The following is a 23,151-nucleotide window of genomic DNA, read 5'->3' as shown; positions in this document are numbered from 1 at the left end:
ACAATCTTGTTCAACCCTCATGCCCCAGAAAATTACCTGGCATACTAGTCAATAAATGTTTGTTAAGTTAATACATGCACTCAAAAACAAGGAAATAATGTTTACATTTCTTAGGATGTCTTTAAGTCCTAAGAGGCAATAAGAACACCAACTCTGGGCTGGCCGAGTGGTTGGATTCACACCCACCGCTTCGGTGGCCTGTGTTTAGCCAGTTCAGATCCTGGGTGTGGACATAGCACCGCTCACTGGGCCATGTTGAGGCGGCATCCCACATAGCACAACCAGCAGGACAGCAACTACAATATACAACTATGAACTGGGGGGCTTTGGAAAAGAGAAGGAGGAAAGAAAAAAAAAAAGATTGGCAACAGATGTTACCTCAGGTGCCAATCTTAAAAAAAAAAAAAAAAAAAAAAAAGCACAAACTCTGAAGATGCTCTGCCTAGGTTCGAATCCCAGCTCTGCCACCCCAGTCTCCTTGCATCCCTTACTAGTTTGGACACATGGGCACGCTCCCCAATTTCCTCACAGGGTCCTGAGACTTGAATGGCTTCATGCACACAAGGTGCCAAGCCAAGAGTGGTACCTATTAATACTATTCAATAGTTTTAAAGTCTTCTTTATTTAGGTCCTGTATACTTATATTCACTTATTTTTCTCTTTTTTTAATGCTGTTGTAAATGTAGTGCTTCCTCTCATTGCATTTTCCCTATAGTTATTGTTTAAAAACAAAAGCTGATTGATTCTGAAGTTAATTCTATCACTCAGGCCGCCTCAGTGAATTCCCTTCTCCCCTGCATCCCATCTCTTCCTGTCACACTTGACCACCTAAAAAAGGTCTCCACTATTACACACTATTCCTTCACATCCTGCTGTCCACAGTCTCATGCAACCCACTTTACAACACTCCCTTCACCTCTCAGGAAGTGACCATCTGCACCACCCCCAACATTCTCTCTGCTCTGGAAAAATTGCTTAAGACTTTAAATTTCCAAATCCAAGGGATACTTTTTCGTCCCACAAGGTACTTCATGTCATGGCTTTTATGAAGTTTTCTTTTCTCAAACTTGCAGGGGAATAAGCCACTCTCCAAACTTTCTCTCACCTCTCCTGCAACCCAGCCCCTCTTCACTGCAGCCCTCTCCTTGTCACTGCACAGAGTCCTCTACTGGTCCCTTTGGGGCTCTATTTGGTCATACCCTGACCTTCCACTAACATAGGTGCCTTTAATCTGTATGTTTCCAGTTGAGAACTCCCACCTGAGTCCCAGACTCAGCTACAGGCACTGCATATACAACACCTACAAAGCCGCACTCTTTCCTGGTTCCTCTTCTCATAGCGTTCCCAAGACCGGAAATATCACCACCACGTGCAGGTCAGCAATCGCCGTAAGGTCTCCCCTCTCACTCACTCTATTAATCAGGTGCAGAGTCCACGTGGTCCACTGGCCCTCCTTTCCTCCAAAACTGCTCCTTCCTGCTTTGCACCCTCGACCTCCTCTCCCAGCCTCCTCTCCCTATCCATTCACCGCCAGGCCACAGGTCCTCTAAAACAAGAAGCATATTTATCTTTGCACTGCCAGCACCAGCTCCACCGTCCAGCACACAAAGACACTCAGCAAATGAGCTTTCGACAAACGAATGAGAAAGAGGAGGTTACTTTCCCTAACGAGGTTCTAAAGGTCTGGATATGAAGACAAGTCAATACTCGTGTGCGAAAAATCCGAGATGAGAGAGCGTCAGTTCCCTAACAAGGGCCCTCATTTCTCTCGGAGCTCAGAGTCCGCAGCGGCAATAAATCATTAGTGCCGAAGGAGAGGGCCCTGGACACATGCCGGAAGACTGGAAGCTTTCTGGAGATCCAGAGACGGGGAGGGGGCAGGAACACGCGAGTCCAGGCCCTGGATGTCGCCGTCCCTCGGTGCCACCCCAAGCGCCGAGTCCGCTTTGAAAGGGACGCTCCCACTCACCCAGCACGAAGCTGTCCGGGGCCCGGCGGCCATCCCGCGCTGCTCCGTGCAGCCTGCGGAGGAGAGAACCGCACCATGAGGGTCTCCCCGCTGCTCCCACCCGCCACCCGAGAGACCCCGCGCACCAGGAGGGAGGGTCGCGGGCGGCAGGCACCGCCCGTCCGGGGCTGAGTCCTCGCACGGGAGCCTGAGCCATGAGTTTGTACCGTTTCGTAGCCCTGACGCGGGAGGGACCGAGGCCGGGCTGGCTCCGTCCACGCCGCGGACCGACCGTGGGGGGCTCAGCCGGCCAGGATCCTGGTCTGCACTGGACGCTCCGCGCCGTGTTAGCTCCGCGCCTCCGCCCGCTTGGCGGCCACAGAAACTCAGGACGTCGCCGGGCCGCTCCCGTCCACTGACGTCGCGCCGGAAACAGCCCCGCAGGCGCGTACCCTACTACGGCTGCTGCGGCGGCGGCGCACGAGGAAGTACGTCATGCATCGATGCGCCGGACGAGACGGCACGGAAAGAAAACTACATCTCCCAGGAACCTCTCGGAGGGTCCCTGCTTACTGGCCCAGCTTCCAGCAGGAGGCGGATCTGGACGGTCCCGCACCGCCCCGGCTTCCCCAGAGCCCACGCGGTCGGGGCAAGAGCCCGGGGAAGGGGTTGGAGCGTGGGGCGTCCGCAGGTCTTGATGTCAAACGAGCTAGGGTTGAGACCGAAAGGCGTGGCAGCGAAGGACACTTTGTGAGGCTACGAGCTGCGTTTCACAGGGTTATAAAATAGTTTGGAACATCAGTGCACCAAATAATACAGTTACCGACTTCATAAAGGAGAACCTACAGCGAATGAAAAGAGAAATTAATAGAAGCACAGCGATAATAGACATGAATATACTACTCCCAGTCCAAAAAAGATCAAACAATCCTCTCTCATAACTTCAATAAAACTGTAAATTAGGGGCCGGCCCCATGGCCGAGTGGTTAAGTTTGTGCACTCGGCTTTGGTGGCCCAGGGTTTCACTGGTTCGGATCCTGGGCGCAGACGTGGCACGGCTCATCAGGTCATGCTGAGGCGGTGTCCCACATGCCACAGCTAGAAGGACCCACAACCAAAAATACACAACTGGTGGGGAGGAGGCTTTGGGGAGAAAAAGGAAAAATAAAATCTTAGAAATAAATACCAAGCTATAAATCAATAGCATAAACAGGCCTTTCTGCCTGAAAGGCTTTTTTTAAAAAAGCTTTCTATTCCACAAATAGTGAATGAAGTAGAGAAATACAGCCAAAGCTGTAGATGACACTATATAAGAATTTATAGGAGAAACTTTAAGCAGTGATGACAGGAAATTTCATAATCCCAAGTAATTATAGCAGTAAAAACAGAAGAAAAAAAGTGAATTAAATTCGAAAAAAGCTAGAAGAACAAAGTAAGCCAAAAGAAAGCAAAGGAAAGGAAATATTAAAGATAAAAGCAAACAACTAGACAAAATTAGTAAAAATAGAAAAGACTCAATACTATGAACCCACTCAAAGTAACTGACATATGTAGAACACCATACCTAAAGACTGTTAATTATGCATGGTTTTTATGTGCACATGGAGCAGTCTCCAGAATAGGTCCTATGTTGGACCACAAAATCAGTCACAATAAATTTAAAAGGATTAAAATCATACAAAGTATGTTTTCTGACGAGAGTGAAATTAAGTTAGAAATCAACCCTAGAAAAAAAGGTAGGAAACACCCAGATTTTTGGAAATTAAAAAACACATTTTTTAACTCAAAGAAGAAATCACAGGGAAAATCAGAAAATTCTTTTAACTGATTTAAAATGAAAATGCAATATATCAAAAAAACTGAATCGCTAGAAATCCAAATCCTGAGCTCTTTTCCTTATTCTGCTTACCTCTGATTTCTTTTTGAACCCAGAGCTACTCAGTCACAGTATAGCCTCATAAAATTCCCAAGCAAATTGTGTTTTCAGCAAGTCCGAAACACACATTCTGTGCCCAGTCCTCTGACTGAAGTAAACTCCCTCACCACTTCAGACCTTTCTCAGGCTATCCTCCCATCTAGACTGCCATCTTGTGTCATTTAAATAAATTTAAATGCATAGTTCCTAATCCTACAGTCTTCCCAGATCTTTCCATATTAGACAGGGACATTAGTCTCCTGCTAATCTAACTCTCCTTACGCATAATTATGACTCTTTCGTTATGGTGTAAAGCTGCTATGGGCCTAAAACAATGCAGAACTATTTTTAGGGAAGAGGATCTAGAAAGGTATTGGGTATAAGGGAATAGAAGGAGGTTCTGGAAAAGTGCATGAGAGAAATAGACACCTGTAAGAATGATTAGGGACAATATATAGACAAGTGGAGGCCAATGAGGATGTTTTAATGTGTAAGATATGATAGACTATAATACAAAGATAACCATTCTGTTCATAGAAAATTAGAGGCAGTGCTGGGGACATCTGCATGCATTAAAGGAAGAAGAGTTGCAACAATGAATAAATATATATGATTACCTTTTTGTTTCTGTATTTTTGATTGATTTAGCTTAACATTTTTTCCTTAAATATTGGCATGGAAATTGATGCTGGAAACACCATATGTAATTAATGCAGTGAATTTGTATTAAGACTCTTTGGAGGCAAATGCCAGAAATATAGCTCAAACTAGCTTAAACTAATAGAGGAAATTTACTGCCTTTTATAACTGAAGAGTTCAAGCCGTAGCCTTCAGCGAGGACTGGACCCAGGGCTTCAGGTAGCACGAGACTACACTCTCCTTTTGTTGACTGTTTCCAGCGGGCCTCATTTTCAGTCACGCTTTCCTCATGACGTAGCAATGGAAAACTCACACTTCTTTCATAACAGTTCTGGCAAATATGTGGAGACTGACTTTTGTAGGGTCAGATGCCCATCCTTGAACCAGAGTCACAATGACTGATTGTCCAGGCCTTGGTCCATTGCACAAAACCAATAAACTCATTGGCTGAAGCTTCACTGAAACCACAGAGACTAAGCATAGGAGAAGGGTTGTTTCCTAAATAAAATTGAGATAAATTATCAGAAGAAAGAGAATGCATGTAGGGAAGGCAAACATAAAATTTCTCAGGCGTAGTTCTAGAATTACTGACTCCCCTGGTACATGAATTAATCCTGTTCAATGGGACGGTCAAAGCACAAGGAAGCGCTGTGACACATTTTCAATGTTAGGTCACATCTCAAAACCTCCAAAGTTCGTTCTTGTCCACTGCAGTGAATTTTGATCTCACTGTATTTGTGAACTGTGGTATGACTTGTAGTTTGAATCATGTAAATTATCTCTGTGGCCTTCATATCACATATCATTCCTTGTTTCCTGTTTGCCTGTCTTTACTTTTTTTCTACTTAAATTCTAAGCTTCCAGTAAGAAAGTGCTCTTATTTATTTTTGTTCCTAACTTTGGAAATAGTGGGTTTTCATTAGATATTGGATTGGTTGGTTAATTTACATGGAATATGCCTAGAAAAATTATTCCTCCGTTTTTGAAATTGTCTTTTTCATAATAGTTTCTTCTCAGTCTGCTTCCTTGATTTTCCATTCTCTTCCTGTGTTTTTGTGGACTGTCTACCATACAAGTCTAGGACGTTAATACTAAGGGACTTGGCAAAGCCTGAGACATTTATTTCTTAACAAAGACTTATAAACTAGCTGGGACAAGAAGTATACACATGTAGCAGATTGAATTTTGGCGGAAACAGACTTTGTAATAGAGATTTGTGAGCAGGCGGTTTATTAGGTAATGTTCTCAGTAACGACCGCTATAAAGGAATGAGGGAAGCAGAACTGGACAGAGGGAAAAGTTGAGCAGTGATTCATTTACAATGAAGGCCTCCACTAATTCCACAAGGATCTCTGAAGCTGGCCCTTCAGAGGTGTCCAAAAATGAGGCAAAGAAGTGGGGACTATCTTGACCAGTTGTTGACAGCAAAGAGAAGGCTAATCTTGGTGAGTTAGCTCCCCTCTTCTGAGGGCAATTTCTTGAGAGGCACTCATTTATGCCTCTTAAAAAGCACCACAACTGGCATCTGGAGAAATGAGTGCCTCAATCCCAAAGGAGGTTCTGCGCCATATACCAGAACACCCACTACAACACATAAGGAGGCAAAACCACTTAGATAAGACTTTGTCTAAGAGCGTCTTAAAGGTTTAAAGATTTGAAGAAAAATAAGCCTATTGTTATAAAGCCAGCTTTTAAACAGAACTAGACAAAACTACTGTAAAACATACCTTGGGTAGAGTCAGTACCTATACTTAATATGGAAATGTATTCGACTTGATGAAAAGTAGTATTTATACCAATAATGATTTTCAGAGTTCAATCAGCTATATAGAGTTAGAGTGGCCTGCATTTTTTTTCAGCTAGAATCATTTTTCCTTATTTTTCATTATAAAAAGTTGAGCTTGAAATTTCACACAGACTCTAAGTGAAGAGGCCTATATTGTATTTCTTTTTTGAGTCACAATTTTGTATTAAAACCATCTAGGTTTGAATTTTTGATATACCGCTAAATAGCTTTGTGGAACTGGTTTAAATAAAAGTGCTTGGTAAATGTCATCTATTGTGGAAATTAAAAGAAACCTGAAGTAAACTGGAGCCGGGAAGGCCTGCAGGGGGCGCTCTCAGCCCCATCCCACACCGTCAGTGACACCAGCCGGGAAGAGACGCTTGCAGCTCGGACAGGAAGTGAAACCGCTCTGCTGCTGCTTCCTTCCGGAAGGAAGGTCTCTCCCCGCCTGCAACTGCCCAGCCAACGGGAAGCGCCGAAGCGCAGCCCAAGAGAAGGTGTTGCCACCCTGACCTGCTGCTTTCCCCCAATGGCCTTTCGTTTGGAACAGCCCCTGCCGACTCGCCCTTTTTCTCTAGAAAAGCAGCTCCCTTTCTTTGTTTTCTGGATTTGCCTCTGGTTTGCCATCGCATGGACAGCTTGAGTTGCAGTTGTTTTGGCTATTCCTGAATACACTCGTTTTGAGTTTTTTCAGTTAACATATTATTACATTTATTGTTTATTTTTTTAAAGATTTTTCTTTTTTTTAAAGATTGGCACCTGAGCTAACATCTATTGCCAATCTTTGCTTTTTTTTCTTTTCTTTCTCCCTGAAGCCCCGCAGTACATAGTTGTACATTCTAGTTGTAGGCCCTTCTGGTTGTGCTATGTGGGACACCACCGCAACAAGGCCCAGTGAGTGGTGCCTTGTCCACGCCCAGGATCTGAATTGGCGAAACCCCGGGCCACGGAAGTAGAGCGTGTGAACTTAACTACTCAGCCACAGGGCCAGCCCCTGTTATTCTTGTCATTATGAAGTGTGTATGGTTGCAGGGGAGAGGTCTGGGAAGGCCTTGAAGGTTTTTGGTTAGCACGAGGGATATAAATCAATATTAAGATAAGGATTAAAACAGATACAGAATGTTTTGGAGGTTGGAGGGACTGGAGACCTGTGGGAGAGAGTTCACCACCTAACCACATGATTGGAGATGTACAGTGAAGAATATGATTCCAAATCGACTCTCCAATTCCTTAACTTCATAATATCTTCCTATATTATTACAGATGGTCCCTGACTTACGATGGTTCCACAACGATTTTTTGAGTTTATGATGGTGTCAAAGTGACATGCTTTCAGTAGAAACTGTACTTTGAATTTTGGTCTTTTCCCAGGCTAGTGATACGTGGTACGATACCCTCTTGTGATGCTGGGCAGCAGCATTGAGCCACAGCTCCCAGTCAGCCACGTCATCACAAGGGGAAACAATTTACAATCACAAACACTTATAATCATTCTGTACCAATCCAACCATTCTGTTTCTCACTTTCAGTACATTATTCAGTAAATTACATGAGATATGCAACACTTTATTATAAAATAGACTATATGTTAGATGATTTTGCCCAACTGTAGGCTAATGTAAGAGTTCTGAGCTTGGTGAAGGTAGGGAGGCTAAGCTGTGATTTTGGTAGATCAGATGTGTTAAATGCATTTTTCACATATTTTCAACTTATGATAGGTATCGGGAAATAACCCCATCATAAGCTGAGGAAGATATGTATTTCCCTTTATCTTATCTAGTGGTTTTCAAAGTTTAGGATTCATTGGAATCACCTAACCAGGTTGTTAAAACATTTGTTCTTTACTCAGAGGACAAGATTTGGACCTTTGTATTTTTAATAAACTTGTTAGGTGAACATGACGCTTGCCAAAGTGTGAGAATCATTGATTTACCTTCTCTATTCTTTCTCAGTTGCCTAGAAAAAAATCTAATTTTCATTGTTATTGTCCAATTTTTGGATTGCAAATCCATAGCTGAGAGCTGCCTGTGCCATTCATGTCCAATCGACATCATCTGAAGTTTAAACACCCCACTTTTAGTATAGAAGTCTTCTTTCTTACAAAATAGGAAATCAAAGCAGGAATTTTTGTTCTTTCATGTTTCAGATTATATCTGAGAATTCTCACTGGAGAGAAACCTTATGAACATCTAAATGTGAAAAATAATTTAGCCACAACACAAATCTAAATCAACATCAGAAAGTTCATGCTGGAATCAAACCTTATGAAGATAATTCCCTCATGTATAGCAGAAACGTTACTCAACAACAGATAACTCACTGTAGAAAATCTCTCTGAATGCAATGAATGTGGAAAGGCTTTTAATTGTCACCTCTTAATAAATATCGGATATTTACACTAGATATAAAGCTTCTAACTATTAGTAATAAGGGAAGATTTTAGTTATTTCTCAAGTTAAATATCAGAGAATTCATACTGAAGAAAGACCCTCTGAATCTCATGAGTGTAATAAAGCCCTCAGACACCATTAAGACTTCATTACGCACCAGAGACTTCCAAGCCACGAGCCAACTTTTACCCAAATTAAACCAAGAGAACAGGTCCCATCCCCAATCTGAAGGGTCTGAAGAACCAGCTATGGGGGTATTACTCTGATCTATAATCAAAAATGGAAAGGATACATAAGCTTCCTCCTGGTGACATATCTATAGGCGCTCAAAAACACACGGCGGGCAGCGCCGGCTGCACCTAAGATCTCTGAACCAAGCACCCCAGGCAGCCACACAGCGCCTTTATAACCGGAAACCTCAAAACTGTCAATCTCCGGAGGCGCGCCGCAGAGCCTTTTGGGAGATGTAGTTCCCGAGCGAGCGGGGCTCTGGGAGATGTAGTTCTGGGCGGACGCTTCCGCGGGGGGACCGCACCAATCTCGGTGCTGCAGGCCTCGGGGTAAGGTTGTGCAGGGCGGGGGCGGGATGGGGAGGCTGCGCGGCGGGGGCGGCCTTTGTGTCCGGCTGGGTCCTGCGGTGACGGCGGCGCGTGCACGAACCGGCTCTGTAGGCCAGTGCGAGGAAGGCCCCGGAGGACGTCCCGCGGCGCATGCGCCGCTTCCGGTCCAGGTCGGGTGGGGCCGTGGGGGCGGCGCTGGCGAGAGTCTCGTGGGGACGAGGGGCTGCGGGGAAGGGGCCCTTGGGGTGGGGGTCGGGGTGGGGGTGGGGGTCTGGCCGTGGGGGGTGCTGCGGTGGAGGGGGCTTGGGGGGGAAGTAGGGGGTTGCGGGGGGAGCCTTGGGGTGGGGTCGTGGGGGCGGGAGGCTGTGGGAAGGAGGGCTTGTGGTGGAGGCAGTGGACGGGCCCGCGGGGGTGGGGGCGCGGGAGGCGGCGTAGAGGAGGGAGAGAGCGAGATCGTTAGGGCAGCGTTTAGGGAAGTGGGGGTCTGTAGGGGTGGGTGTGGGGGTCTGTAGGGGTGGGTGTGGGGGGCAGTGAGTGTGGGCGTCAGGAGAGAGATTTGGGGGTCAGGCGGGGGCACCCGTGGTGGGGGAGGATGAGGGGAGTGTGAAGGAAAATGTGGAGCTGATTGATTTGGGGACACTGAGGGTCAAGATATTAGAGTGTCTGTGAAGATCGATAACTTGGGACTTGGGAGGGGACGAGTGGTGAAGCCAGTGGAGGGAATTAATTGATTGATGGGGCCCTCTGGGGTGAATCGTTGGAAGGGGCTTTGGGGGGAGTCTAGACTTGAGGGGTTGGCAGTTCTGGGGGCCAGGCAGCCGGAATTGGGAGTGAGGGAGCCCCTGAGGCTGCTGTCTGGAGTGACCGGAGAGCGGTGGGGGGAGTGTGCCGTTGGGGGTACAGGTTGAGAGTTGGTAGGAATAATTAGGACTTTGGTGATCAATGATTTGGATGCTTTTGGCTCGGCGATTGAGGCCAGTGAGAAAGAATGAACATTTTGGGGGTGTTTAGAGGCCTCAGAATTGTCGGACTGAGGGTTTTGTTGCCTAGAAGGCCTCTTGGTTGTGTTAGCGTTGGATTTCACCTGAGCGCTGTGCTCCTGGGAAGCAGCCTGCTGCAAAGAATCCCCTTCTCGATGTGAGTAGATAGGACTCACGCCTGGACCCTGGCTGGCCTGTGACAAGGGCAGACCCCAACCCTCTGAATTCTCATTGTCTCTTCAGTGATTAGCTGAAATGTTCCTCCCCACTGATCAGTCGGAACAAAATGCTTGTTAAGTAGATTTTGGTCAAGCTTCTCTCCTTCCCCAGTTCCCTGAGGTTTAGTCTACCCACCGCTTGAGTGGCATCAGCCCTTCCTGGGAATGTGCGGGCAGAATGTTCTCCGGTTTACTGTCTGGTCCCCACCCTTTCACGGGCTGCCCCACACCTGGTTCTTCTGACCTTGGTTACCCCCTTCTGTAGAAGAAACAAAAAAACTCTTTGTCTTGCAAAGATGCTTAGCACCTCCTCGGGCCAGTGTTCTCCCCATTGCAGCACAGGCACACCCTGCAATAATAACCCTTTGGAATAAAATATTTCCTTACTAAGACTGCATTTGTTTTCGGGGTGGGGGGGGCGGTTTGCTGAGGAGGATTCACCTTGAACTAACATCTGTTGCCAATCATTCTCTAGTTGTATGTGAGCCACCACGACAGCAAGGCCACTGACAGACGAGTGGTGTAGGTCCACTCCCAGGAGTGGAACCCAGCCGCCGAAGTGGAGCGCACCAAACTTAACCACTAGGGCATCAGGGCTGGCCCTGCATTCGTTTTCTATTTGACAGTCCAATGGTAGCTTTTTCGGTGGAGGGGAATGACTGGGGTGACCATGGCTGGTGAGTGGTTTAGGCCTGTGTTGGGGTTCTTGTAACTGAGGCATCGGGGATTGGGGCACTGTATGTCAGTAACAAGGGGTCAGGATACAAGTTGATGGGTGGCCTGTTGGGGGTTGTGAGTAGGTGGACACTGGGGGTAGTAATTGGAGTCATTGGAGGGGTTGAGGGTGTCAGAGTTTGTGCAGAGCTGGAGGCCCTGTGTGGTGGTCAGTGAATGGTGGGTCAGCACTGGGTGGGATGTCATGGAGGTGAATGGTGGGGCCCCTGTGTGATAAAGGATTGGGGATCCCTTGAGGTTAGTGATGGGGGTTAATTGAGGGGGCTGGTGATGATGGGAGATAGCAAGCCTGAGGGGGCTCTGAGAACAGTGATTAGGGCACCTGTTAAGATGAGTGAATGGGTGCCTGTAGGAGGGAGTGATCAGAGAGGTCTGTGGAGGCCCTTTGGGATTCAGTGTTTGGAGCTTCACACGTTTGGTTTCTAGTCAATGAATAGACGCTGTGGAGATTAACAAATGGGGGTTTGGTGGAACCAGTGATGAGGTTTCTTGGCATCAGAGTTTAGGAACCCGTGGGAATCGGTGATTAGTGATAATCAATCAAGGGGCCTGTAGGGATGACTGTGGCTCGTGCATGGGACTGAGTAAGGGAGAGCATCGTGTGACCGTAAATAAAGGGTCCTGTGGGTGATCAGGGCAGGACTGTGGAGAGACTTTGGGTTTCGTTGACTCGTGTGCTCCTGTAGATTGGTTTTGTCACTTGGGGGCTGCCTCTTGGAGGCTTTGCTAGAGGAATTATTGGGGATCCACAGCATGTGCGATTGAAGGTCCTGGAGGGATGGCCTGTGAAATCAATAATCAGGGTTCTGGGAAGGTGATAGGCATGTAGGGTAAGTGATAATGGGGTTTGTGGGTCTCGGTGGTTTGTTGTCTGGAGTTTGTGCAGGGCTTGTTGTGTTCAGTGATCTAGGGGCTGGAGACTTCTCAGGTGGTCATTGTGGGTGACTGGGGGCTTTGAGGGTCCTGAGGGTTGGTGCATGGGCTGGGATGGTATATGGATTGGCACAGTGTGGTTTGGTCATTTCAAGGTCCGTGGGGGTTTGTGTGTGCTGAGGCCGTCTTTGGGACCTCTGTTGGTGATTGTGGGACCTATGAGGGTGGTGTTTGCAGGTTTGGGTGGCTGTGAGTGAGTGTTGGTCGTGTGTTAGCTCAGGCAGGACTCTCAAGTAGTGACTTCTGTGACACAGCCACGTTCTTCGACCACTCTCACCCAGCACGTGCTTTGTTGGTCAGTGACGGCTCCTTGTACTTGAATCTTTCCTTGTTTAGGAGTTCTCAGCAGCCCCATTGGCTGTAAGGTCCTCCGCCTGGCTTGTTGAACCTCATCGCCTGTCTCTCCCTGCACCACCTCCAGCTCCAGCCGGTTGTGGCTGAGGCTTCTTGGCAGGCGTGGTCTTCCTGCAGTTCCACAGCGGGCTCCTTCTCCTCTTCACCTCAGCTAAAAGTCGTCTCCAAGAGGGCGCCTCTGGCTGTGCTGAAGGAGCATCTTTCATTCACCCCTTCCTCTGTCACATTTAAAACTTATTCTGAGCGTTCTCACAGTCTGAAGTTATTTTATTTACTTGTTTACCTGTTTGCCATCCTAGAAGGTGTTTCCTGGAGGGCACAGACCCGTGTGCCCAGAACAGGGCCTGTAGTAGTGCTTTCAGCAAATTGCTGCTTTCCGGCCAGTAAATGAGAGTGAGAGTGTGTGTGTGTGTATGTGTGAACGTATGTGTGTGTATGTGTGAGTATTTATGTGTGTATATATGTGTGTGTTTTGTTTGGGAAAAGTTATGCTCAGAAACTGAAACTCTTTGCCAATAGTTTATCTAACACAGGTTCCCTCTGGGATTTATAATAGTTTCACAAGCCAATAGCATAGAGGATAACGTCTCTCAATAAGCCAATAAAGAAACAACATAGACCAAACCAGCTATAGGTTAATCACGCTGTTGTTCCAGGCAAGGGGAGATGAAAGGAATAAAGTCCAAGTGTAGTTCGAGTATGCCTTTTTTTTTTATACGATTAGGCCCTTGGGAGAGTTGACTTGACCAACGGAGAACTGACATCCAGCTGCCAGCACAAAACGAAAATGAAAAGTCCTTGTTTTTAGGGAACAACAGCACCAGTGTTGGTGGGCAGGCCACTCTTCATGGGGACCCTGAGAGGTTTGTCACCACTACCAGCAGGGGGGTCGCCCGCCCCTACCATGGCGGGAGCTAATGCCCCAAGGTCTTCGGAGAGTTGATTTAGGTCAGCAAGGAGAGCCTTGCCCAGACCGAAACTCCTGAATAATCCTAACTCTCAGTATTCATAGTCTAAATGTCCGTTTGTCCTATTGCTTCTACACATGTTCTTACTCATCACCCCCAGGGGGACCCCTCAGCAACTGGGCTGCTGAGTTCCTATTACAGACAACAGATGAGGTGATGACATCCTGACACAACTTACTTCGTTCTTCTATCGAAACAACTTTTTTTTGTCTTTGTCATAAACGAATGGATTAAAACAAATCATAAACGAGTGGATTTGAAATCATATTAAACCAATGCACAGCAGTGTAAGGGCATGGATGTATACGTGCGTCTGTGTGTGAGAGACTTGATGTCAATGTGAGAGCAGAGTGCGGGAGTATGTCAGAATCCTGAAGGTGACTGTTGTGAATGTTAGGACAATCAGCATGTTGCCTTTTCCAGGGGGACAGCTAGAGAAGCTCTGTGCATCAACCCAGAAGGGGTCCAAACTAAATAGAAGCTTCCAGGACAGGTGGGCCTTGTCTCAGGGACCCCAGGTCTGGAGAGCCATAACCATGGGCTCTCTTTCACTCAGAGCCCTCTCAGGGCTTCCTGGACTCTGAGACCCCCTTCCATGCCCTGGAGCCTGGAGCAGCTCCCCAGGCATTTCGGAAAGAGGTGCTTTTCCTTTGGATGTTGTTCTCTACTCTCTCAGGACATTTTTTCCTGAGAGATCTGTCCTGAAGCCCTGCACTCCGTAGGGGAACAGAATTTGTCACCCCAAAGTATGTCTCTTTGGCATAAGGATTCTTTTAGGCTGGTTATCTTAAGAAACAGCAGACATGGTAGGAGCTCTGAAAACTGAGAAGTTACCCTTTTGTAAGAGATATTTACATTTATAAGGGAAGTCTCCACGTGGAAGGATGTCTCCCTCACTGTACCGGGAAGAGGGGGACAACTCAGTCTCTAGAAACTTGTCAACGGAGAAGGCAGAGACTTAAGTCTGCATTACAACCGTACCCTTGTTTACTGAACAACCTCCCATAACTGACTCCCACCCCCAACATCTTTTGTCTTTAGCTGAAGATGATATTTAAGGTGGTGGTTTGGGCCATTTAGAGGAGTTACTCAGTTTTCTTGGATCTCTCCCATGTATGTGGGAGGGATACGTGTTATTAAACTTCTGTCAGTTTTTCTCCTGTTATTCTGTCTCATGTCAATTTCCTTCTTAGACCAGTCAGAAGAACCTAGAAGGGTAGAGGAGAAATTTTGCCTCCCCGGGAACTCTTCACATTGGACTAGAAAGTGTCCACTTTCACTCGGGGAATCCGACCTTTTATGTCTGCACCCCTGAGTAGCAGAACCACGTCACTCTTCTCGCTTCCCACTCCTAGGAACTCTTCCTGCCCTGGACGCCCTTGCTCTGCCCTCTACCACTACTTTGGGTCAAAACTCAAAGTCCAGCCTATTTTTCAGACTGACTGTGGTTCTTGACTGCCCCACAAGACCCTCACTTTGGGACTAGTCTCCCCTTGATTCTCTTTTTGACAGAGAGGGAGACGTTTAAGGCCCTCAAGGGGATGATGACAGGAGGTGGTCCATATGGCCAGGTCAATGCTAAGCAGCGTTCAGGTGTTTCCTTCCTGCCTCCTGCTCACCCTCTGCACAAGGCGCAGGCTTTGCTGACTGTGCAGTGCAGGGCTCCTGAGCGGGTGGCGATCAGAGCAGGCTTGTCTAGTCTGTGTCCAGACTAGACCCAACTCGGGGTGGGTAGTAACTGCCTTGAAGGAGCTGCTATTTTGGCTGCACTCTTGTTAGCTGCCCTGGGGCAAAACCTGGCAGTTGGGTGACACCCTGGCGTAACTTTCTCCCCTCATTTGCAGCAGATGAGTGGACACTTCTGTCCATCTTTCTCTGTGTCCATCGACATTGAAGGTGCCTTTCCCATTGTTTGGTAGAACAGAGCCTCCAAACAGCGCATTCTTGCTCTCAGTCTTCTGCAGGTACCACGTTCTCTCCTTGCTCACTGTTTTCTGGAGCGGTATCCACTGACCTGTCCACCACACTGTGTCTTCCTCGTGGCCTGTCAGTACGTGGAAACTGAGTTGGGAGCACCAGGAGCTTAGGAGGTGCTCAGCAACCGTTCCTGGACCACAGGTGGAGACCACAAGCAATAGACAAATCTCGATTGGTGGGGTTGCTATGAAAGGTGGAATGTGTCCCTCTGTCCCCAAGTTTAATGGCTACTGTGTTTTTTAGACATTTCTTTTCAGGTGCATTCTTATGAAGCAACTAACACCCCTGTGCGACCCTGTGCCCGTGGAGTCCTTGGCTCTGATCTCATATCCGGCTGAATGTAAGTGACCTGATCCATGAGCTGTGAAGAAATTTAAGGTGTATTTGTATCACTTTGCATCAGAACATAGTATTTTTTCTTTCTTATGCTTATCTTAAATCTTGCTCTGTCTCTTCCAATAATTCTGCCTAAGATTGTATCTGCTATACAGTTTGTAATCATTGAAGAAGTTTTTAAAATAGTGGTTGTACTCAGTTATCTGGTTATATGGCCTGTTGGGGAAATAATTAAAACTAAAATCTGCCAACCCAGAAAACCTTTCCACAAAAGTAGAAGAGAAAGAAAAATAGTTTTATTATTTATTAAAAACTAAGCCAGAATGCGATGAGTATCGTAGGCAATCCGCTAAAGAGATTGTAGAGACGGGGAGAAGCCTCACCCTGCTCTACAGCCAGGCAGACACAACCCATTACACACGATCTCAAGACAAATGATCGTGGGTCACACTCAGTTCATGCTGAATTTCCTTGGGGATTGGGGTGGCCATCTGTGGTAGCTAATTGCCTTTATCCAGAGGAAAAATGCACTCCTCCCATCTGTATGATGGAGATAGTTTTACAACTTGGAGCCAGGTGCCAATGTCAGGCTCGTTGGGCTCTGCCCTCCCAGAGGCTGGGAGATGGGAGTGTGTCTTCTGGTGATTTCTGAGAGCTCCCAGGTCCTTAAGAAAGATATTCTTGGGTTGTTAAACTGGACAAGCCTTATTTAGCTTTAGAAAGGATTTATGTACACCTCAACGGGACAAAGAAAGAATTTATAATTACAGGTTTTCTACAGTAAATGCTCTTTGAATAGGGATCAGGGGAGTCGCTCTCCCTTTTCCGCCCGAGGGAGAATTGATGTTTTTCTCATTTTTAATCTGCATTTACCTTTCCAGGCCTCTGCGCTCCTACTCCCCCAGAGGTGTTGGCTGCTCTGCACAGCGAATTTGCCTTAGGGAAGGGCTGAGGCGAGGCCTTTGAAGCAAAAGGGAGGGAAGGGGCCCCAGAGCCAACAGTGTGGCCCCTGTAGACTCACTGGGACAGCCCTGTGTCCCACCACCCCTCCCAGGAGCTCCTCAGTCGGGGATCAGAGAGCCTCAGAAAGGAGCAGGCTGAGGAGCAGGTCCCTGGTGCGGAGGGCGTGGGCGATGAGTAGAGCCCAAAGGCAGCCCTTGCCATGTCCGTGATTCCGTAACTCAGCAGGGATTTAGACTTGCCTTGATTTCCCCTTGGGAACCTGTGGCCTGGGCTGTTCCTGCTGATTCTGAGGGAAAGGGAGGCAGTGTTTGTCCCAACCTGAGCTAAGGAGGAAGCACTGTGAGAGTTTCCTCAGGCGTCTCTCCTGCCGGCCGCTCTGCTCACTTTGGTCCTCCTGCAGTAGTCCGCCTCCCGCAGCCTGCGCCCCCGGGGTCTCCTCCTGTCTGTGTGCGTTTCTGTGAGGTCCTCGCATCTGTGCCTGCCTCTTGCTGTGGGGCAGGTTTTGGAGTGGAGAGCCAGCACCCCAGGCTCCTTTACTGTCTTGATCTAAAAGACATTTTCTATTAACCGTCCTGCCTGGAAATGAGTTGCCTTTTGTTATCTAGCACCTGTGCAGGCAATTTCATTTAAGTGACCCCAGGAAATATTACAGGAGGAGTGAGCCAGGACTGTATTTGCAGACTGTGGTGAGGTGTCTGCAGAGCGGTTTGGTGTGCTGATGCTCCCTGGGCGTGTTTGGTTGAACCAGCGAGGCGGTGGCTTCAGTCCAGCATCTACAGATGGGGCCAGTGCTGCAAAGTGCACTGTGTGGAGCAGACCTGGCCCAGATGGTGTCAGGCTCAATGAGACGTGCCAGAAGCTGACATTGTATCCTGTTTTATACCCACCAGCCCTGATTTGAGTCTAGCAAACAACGCGTCTAGTTCCCAGAAGAGAACCAAGATTTAAGTCCCCAAATTAATTATATCGTCTAAAATAAAATTCCCACTGCATGTTCAGGCTGTGGCTCTCAGGAACAAGATAACTCACGCCAGATAAGGAAGAAGAGGCTCAGGCCTGGGGGTACATTGTCAGTTTACAGACCTTCAGCCAGAGGCCTTTCTCCGGAGCGTCAGGACACAGCGAAGTCACAGAACAGAGCAGATTTCCCAGGAGCAGCAGAACATGATCGAGTCACAGGTGAGTTACTTGCTTATCCTCCAGCAGTTTTCCTCTGTGCATGTGACGAGGCGTAAGGAGCCTCTACAACCAACAGGAAAGATCTAAACACATTTACAACATAATCAGAAAATACAAACTTGGGAAAGAAGATGCCAAAAGAAGCACAGAGTGGACTGCAGAATCATGCAAGAGCCTTAAAGTGGAGCCCAGACAGGTAAGGAATGAGGCCCTTCACTACTCGGGTGGAGCTGCAGGCCTCCCCAGCTGTTCCAGAAGCCTTGTCAAAAAGGGAAACAGGAATAGTCACATGGGTCCCTCTGTCAAAAAGCAGACCAGTTACTCAGCCGAAGCAAACATTTCCTAACAGTTGCACATAAAGAAAACATTTTGACAGCTATGTATGTAGATGATATAGTGGGCAAAGTCCTAAATAGCAGCCTTGTAATATGTAAATCCTGCGACAAATGAGCATATTTCCTAGGGCTGTTTCTCACCAAGTTCCTCAGTGTAAGCTCAGGGGGAACTCCGAACACACAGTTAGGGGAGATGGGAACAGTGGGCCTGGACTGATTATTACAAAACCGTCAAATGGCCCCCATAAGCCTCCTCTCAGTTGGAATTTTGGTACATTTTAGGTGGAAATGTATTTGCTTCTGTTGGCAAAAGCGGGACATGAGGGTATCTGCCTTTTGTTCCTATTCCTTCTAGTCCTAAGCTCTGTTTCCTGACTGTCTCAATTCCAGAAACGGACTGCAGTGTCCCTTCACCTTTCAGAGCAATTCTTGTCCACCTAGCTAACCTCCCCTCGCTCTTCTCTCCCTCCGTCCTTTCCTTTCTTTTAAAAATTCTATTGTTTGAACTGACATATGGCAACACTGACTTCCCCTTTTCTGACGTCCAATTCTCTGGCAGCTCAGCTGAGCTGAGAGCGAGCTGAGTGGCCAGGTGTCAGAGCAGCTGATTAAAGCAACAGCCAGAATGAAAGTCACAGTGGAGCCTGAATCACTTACTGCGATGGTGCCTTCAAGAGCACAACCATGTTCCAGTTCCCCAGGGAGCAGTGCACTGGTCCAGGGTCAGGTGGATCAGCACAGATGTGGGGGTCGTTCACTGCCCAGGGAGCAAGAGGAACAGGAGGCTCTGGCATTTCTTTGGTCCCTGGGGTCAGGAGTGGGGGAAGGGCCAGGAGTGGAAGAGTAGTGGGTTCTGAGTCGGAGTGGGGGAAGTGTCTTCAGGGTTCTCCTCTGCCCGCCATTAGGAGGTCTTGGCAGAGGCACCTGAGAAAGCCCTCTGCCGAAGGCCTCGGATAAAGAGACGTGTGGTGCATAAGATCATGACCGGCCAGGGGACCTGAGTCCTCAACTGCAGTTCCTTCAGAGCCTGTGGGCAAGGTGTGCAGGTCTGGTGTGGGGAGAGCAGCTTCCCCATGAGGCCTGCCAGGTGGTCGCACCTGAAGATTCACACAGAGGTTTTTAACCAAGAGCCAGACTCCTCAACTCCACCACTGGATCTTTCCAGACCTGCACGGGAAGCAGGCTACCCTGTCATGGACTCGAACAGGTCAGACTTGAGGAGCTATGACAGGAACCAGCTGGTTAACCTGAGGCAGCAAGGGCCAGTGCCACAAAGAGGCCACTCGAGGCAGGGTGGTCAGGCCTGCCTCAGGACTGAATGTGCTTGTGACAGTTTCCAAGTCAGGAGAAGGGCCCTCAGCCCCTTAGGAGGCTTCTCAGGTTTCTCTATGAATCTTTTTGGCCTGGCACAAGGCATCAATTAGGCACAGCACGCCTCTGGCCAGTAAGTGGAAGCTGGCCTCCAGGCCTTCCAGGGTGAGACAGTGTCACGATGGTTGGGGTACACACCTCAGAAGTGCAGTCCCGGAGGGCACATGCGGTCCTCCTGGAAACAGAGTTTACAGAGTAAGGGCACCCAAGCAGACTTTAATCAGAAGGGTTAACAGGGCTGCTGTGTGGCTTTCCATTGTGGCCCTCCTGCCCCGGGGGTTTTAGTCTAGTCTGAGTAATATAGTTTGGTCCTTGGTTTTAGAGGGGCTGCCTGGGCAGTTCCAAACCATTTTGTTTGTCCATGACCTCAGCTTATTAGTTCATACTTTATTAGATGTGGACCACATCTGAAATGTTCCTCCTGGAAAGTTCAGGAGCTGAGGCCATCCTCTGCCGTCCCAGAGTTGGCCCATCGGGAGGCTGCATTGTCGGCTCAGCAGTCAGTCTAAATCCAGAGCATCCACAGGAGCCTGGAAAGGCAGCAGGGGAGCTGTGTCTTCTGTTTTTTGTTTTTCTCCAGGGGGAGGGGAAAGCTTTCAGGAGCAGGTCTGAAGAACAGAGATCATTAATGTCTCCCCCTCCCCCGTCCTCCTAGGGTGCTGGGTTTTGTTTTTTCTGTTATTATCAGTGTGTCCCATTTGGTAATCAAAACTTTTTTAAAAAAATTACCTGTTTCCATTCATACCTTTTGTCTGGAAAGACTGTATGCAGGAGGAACAGATATTTTTATGTAACTGAACCAGAAAAGTACATCACGTTTAAGAACTGGTTAGCCAAAACTCCTGAATTTTCAAAAGATTTTAAAATGGTTTCACTGAGGCTTCAGGAAGATGCTGGGAGATGGAAGGTGTTCACAGTGTCCCGGGGGAGCTGAGCTCAGTGACTGTAAAAGGAGGGCAGGTAATTGAAGACCGGATGTCTTCTCCCTCGGGCCCCAGTGAGAAGGGCCCTTTTGGGCAACTGCTGCCTGGGGCTCCAGGCTGCTCTTCCGAGCTGTGTGATCCAGGCTGGGTTATCTTGACCCCTCCCGTCAGCCGCTGAAGTCTGGCCTTCACTGCCCATTAAAACACTTGCTCAGCTGTGTGGGAAATCTGGGCTTATTCTAGCTGCAGTGAATTCAGGAAAGCTGGACAGGAAACAGGGGTGGTCTTGGAGGGCCTAGACCATGTGGCCCATGTGGGTGGAACCCTAGGGATGGCTATCCCAATCCCAGGAAAGTGTCAGCTGCAGTCAGGGTCCAGCAAAACCCTCGGGACAGGACCGGAGGCCCAGTGAAATCCACCTGTCAAGAACATCCTGGCCTGCTGGCAGGGGAACCTGTCCCTGGCAGTGATTTTAGCCTTGGCCAGTGTCTGGAAGGCCAGACAGCTCTCTAGTGCTGGTTCAGCATCTTCTGATGACAGTGGCAGCACACACGCATAGGCCCAGTCCAGGACAGTGTCTGATCTCCACAGGCCCTCCTCTCAGGGACCCAAGAGGCGACCAGTCTCGTCACTGCCTGCTCCGGGGTGGAGGCGGTTTTAGTCCCCGTGCGTAGCTGACAGGTGCGGTCGGTTATGTTTCCTAGGGGCCTTTGTGGTGAGCATCCACCTGGGTAACAACAAGCTTATTAGGAGCAGAACTTATTTTTATCCAAATGTCTCATCCCCACAGAAGGGCTCGTCTTGTGTGCTGGTCTGAGGCTCGTCTGTGGTGTTAGTTATGGCCCGTGAGGCACAGGTTCACAGTCTCCCACGTGCCCCTCTGTAACGGCCCTGACTATGGCAGTTCCCGTCAGGGCTAGGGGCAAAGGCTCACCCGGGTGTACATAAACCACAGCACGTTCAGTAACGGGGACCAGAATAACAGTCCTGGGGAGCCCCTAGTGCACTGGCTGTGATCCGGGGTGTGGGGAGGGCAGCTTCCCCTGTGAGGCCTCCCGCACAGCCTTTGTAATTGCCTGTGGTTTGGTCTGAAAATCCTTGTTTTGAGCCAGGAGCTGGACACCTCCTATGAGTTTTAAAATGTGTGCAAATTCACGTAATCAACATCACAGCCAGGACTCGGAACAGTTCCCTCTGCAAACAAGCTCCCCGAGTCTCGCCTTCCCACATCCCTAACCCCGACAGCAGCTGGCATGTTCTCTGTCACTGCAGCTGCCCTCTCCAGAATGTCATATAAAGGAATTATAAGTGTCTAGCCTTTCAATGCTGGCTCCTCTCACTCATCCTCGAGGCCGTCCATGTTGTCTGTATCAGTTTGTTGTTTTGTTGCTGAGTGGTTAGCGCAGGGTGGTGTCCCGTGTGGACACCCGTGTCCTTACACATTCACTCTTGAAGGACACCTTGGTTGCTTCCAGTGTTCAGCAGTTGTGTTCCTTTGCGTACAGATTGGAGCACAGCTTCTCAGGTGAGCGTAAGTTTTCCGTACACTTGGATGAATCCCAGGAGTGGGACTGCTGGGTCATCTGGTAGGTCTGTGTTCCACTTTATGAGAAGCTGCCAAATTGGTCCTCCAGAGTCGTGGACCATTTTGCATTCCCACCATCAGTGAATGAGAGTTGCTGTTGGCTCTGCATCCTCGTTTGTCAGGGTTTTTTAAAATTTTAGCCATTCTTATTGTATGTAATGGTATCTTATTATAGTTTTTAATTTGCATTTCCCTGATGACAAATGCTGCTGAACATCTTTTCATACGTTCATTTTCCATCTGTACATCTTCTTTAGTGAAATAGGTATTAAGGTCTTTTGCCCGTTTTTTTAATGGTGGTGTTTGTTTTCTTATTATTGAGTTTTAAAAGTTCTTTATTCTGGATGCAAGTGTTTTCTCAGATAAGTCATGTGCAAATATTTTCTTATAGTCTGTGCCTTGTCTTTTCTTTCTCTCAATGTCTTTCACAAAGAAAAAATTTTAATTTTGAAAAAGTCCAATTTATTAATTTTTTTCTTAAATTCACCATGTGTTGGGTTTTATCTGAAAACTCATTGCCAAACCCAAGGTCATCCATATTTTCTGCTAGAAGCTTTATAGTTTTATATTTTACATTTAGGTCTGTGATCCATTTCAAGTTAATTTTTTTTTTAGATTTTATTTTTTTTTCCTTTTTCTCCCCAAAGCCCCCCTGGTACATAGTTGTATATTCTTCGTTGTGAGTCCTTCTAGTTGTGGCATGTGGGACGCTGCCTCAGCGTGGTTTGATGAGCAGTGCCATGTCTGCGCCCAGGATTCAAACCAACGAAACACTGGGCCACCTGCAGCCGAGCGCGCGAACTTAACCACTCGGCCACAGGGCCAGCCCCTCAAGTTAATTTTTTTTTAAAAAAGATTTTATTTTTCCTTTTTCTCCCCAAAACCCCCCGGTACATAGTTGTATATTTTTAGTTGTGGGTCCTTCATGTTGTGGCATGTGGGACACCGCCTCAGCACAGCTTGATGAGTGGTGCCATGTCCTTGCCCAGGATCCAAACCAGCAAAGCCCTGGGCCGCCGAAGTGGAGCACGCGAACTTAACCACTCGGCCATGGGG

The 23,151-nt window shown here is 47.9% G+C and overlaps 2 protein-coding genes across 14 annotated transcripts in view; one reads left to right on the top strand and one right to left on the bottom strand.

The window, feature by feature from the left end:
• The window catches only part of LOC103560097 (zinc finger protein 850), a 57,473-nt gene extending 48,369 nt beyond the window's left edge, over positions 1-9,104 (bottom strand). The window contains 4 exon segments of the mRNA XM_070628026.1: positions 1,970-2,022; positions 2,176-2,790; positions 4,481-5,000; positions 8,836-9,104. Of these exon segments, the coding sequence (XP_070484127.1) occupies positions 1,970-2,002 (33 nt within the window). The 5' untranslated portion in view covers positions 2,003-2,022; positions 2,176-2,790; positions 4,481-5,000; positions 8,836-9,104.
• Positions 9,105-9,159: 55 nt separating this feature from the next.
• The window catches only part of ZNF605 (zinc finger protein 605), a 49,846-nt gene continuing 35,854 nt past the window's right edge, over positions 9,160-23,151 (top strand). Inside the window, exons 1-4 of one of the 13 annotated variants that reach the window (XM_070629437.1) lie at positions 9,164-9,238; positions 15,381-15,544; positions 15,647-15,743; positions 17,777-17,881. In XM_070629437.1, the coding sequence (XP_070485538.1) occupies positions 17,867-17,881 (15 nt within the window). In that variant the 5' untranslated portion in view covers positions 9,164-9,238; positions 15,381-15,544; positions 15,647-15,743; positions 17,777-17,866. Of the gene's footprint in view, positions 9,409-10,000; positions 10,376-12,743; positions 15,545-15,606; positions 15,744-17,354; positions 17,882-23,151 lie in introns of those variants that run through there. The other 12 variants (XM_070629433.1, XM_070629431.1, XM_070629430.1 and 9 more) reach the window with 12 other exon arrangements.

Source organism: Equus przewalskii, chromosome 7 (assembly GCF_037783145.1).
Source record: "Equus przewalskii isolate Varuska chromosome 7, EquPr2, whole genome shotgun sequence".
Classification (NCBI taxonomy): Eukaryota; Metazoa; Chordata; class Mammalia; order Perissodactyla; family Equidae; genus Equus; species Equus przewalskii.
The sequence above is the reverse complement of the archived record's forward strand: the minus strand, read 5'-3'. Positions and strand labels throughout refer to the sequence as shown.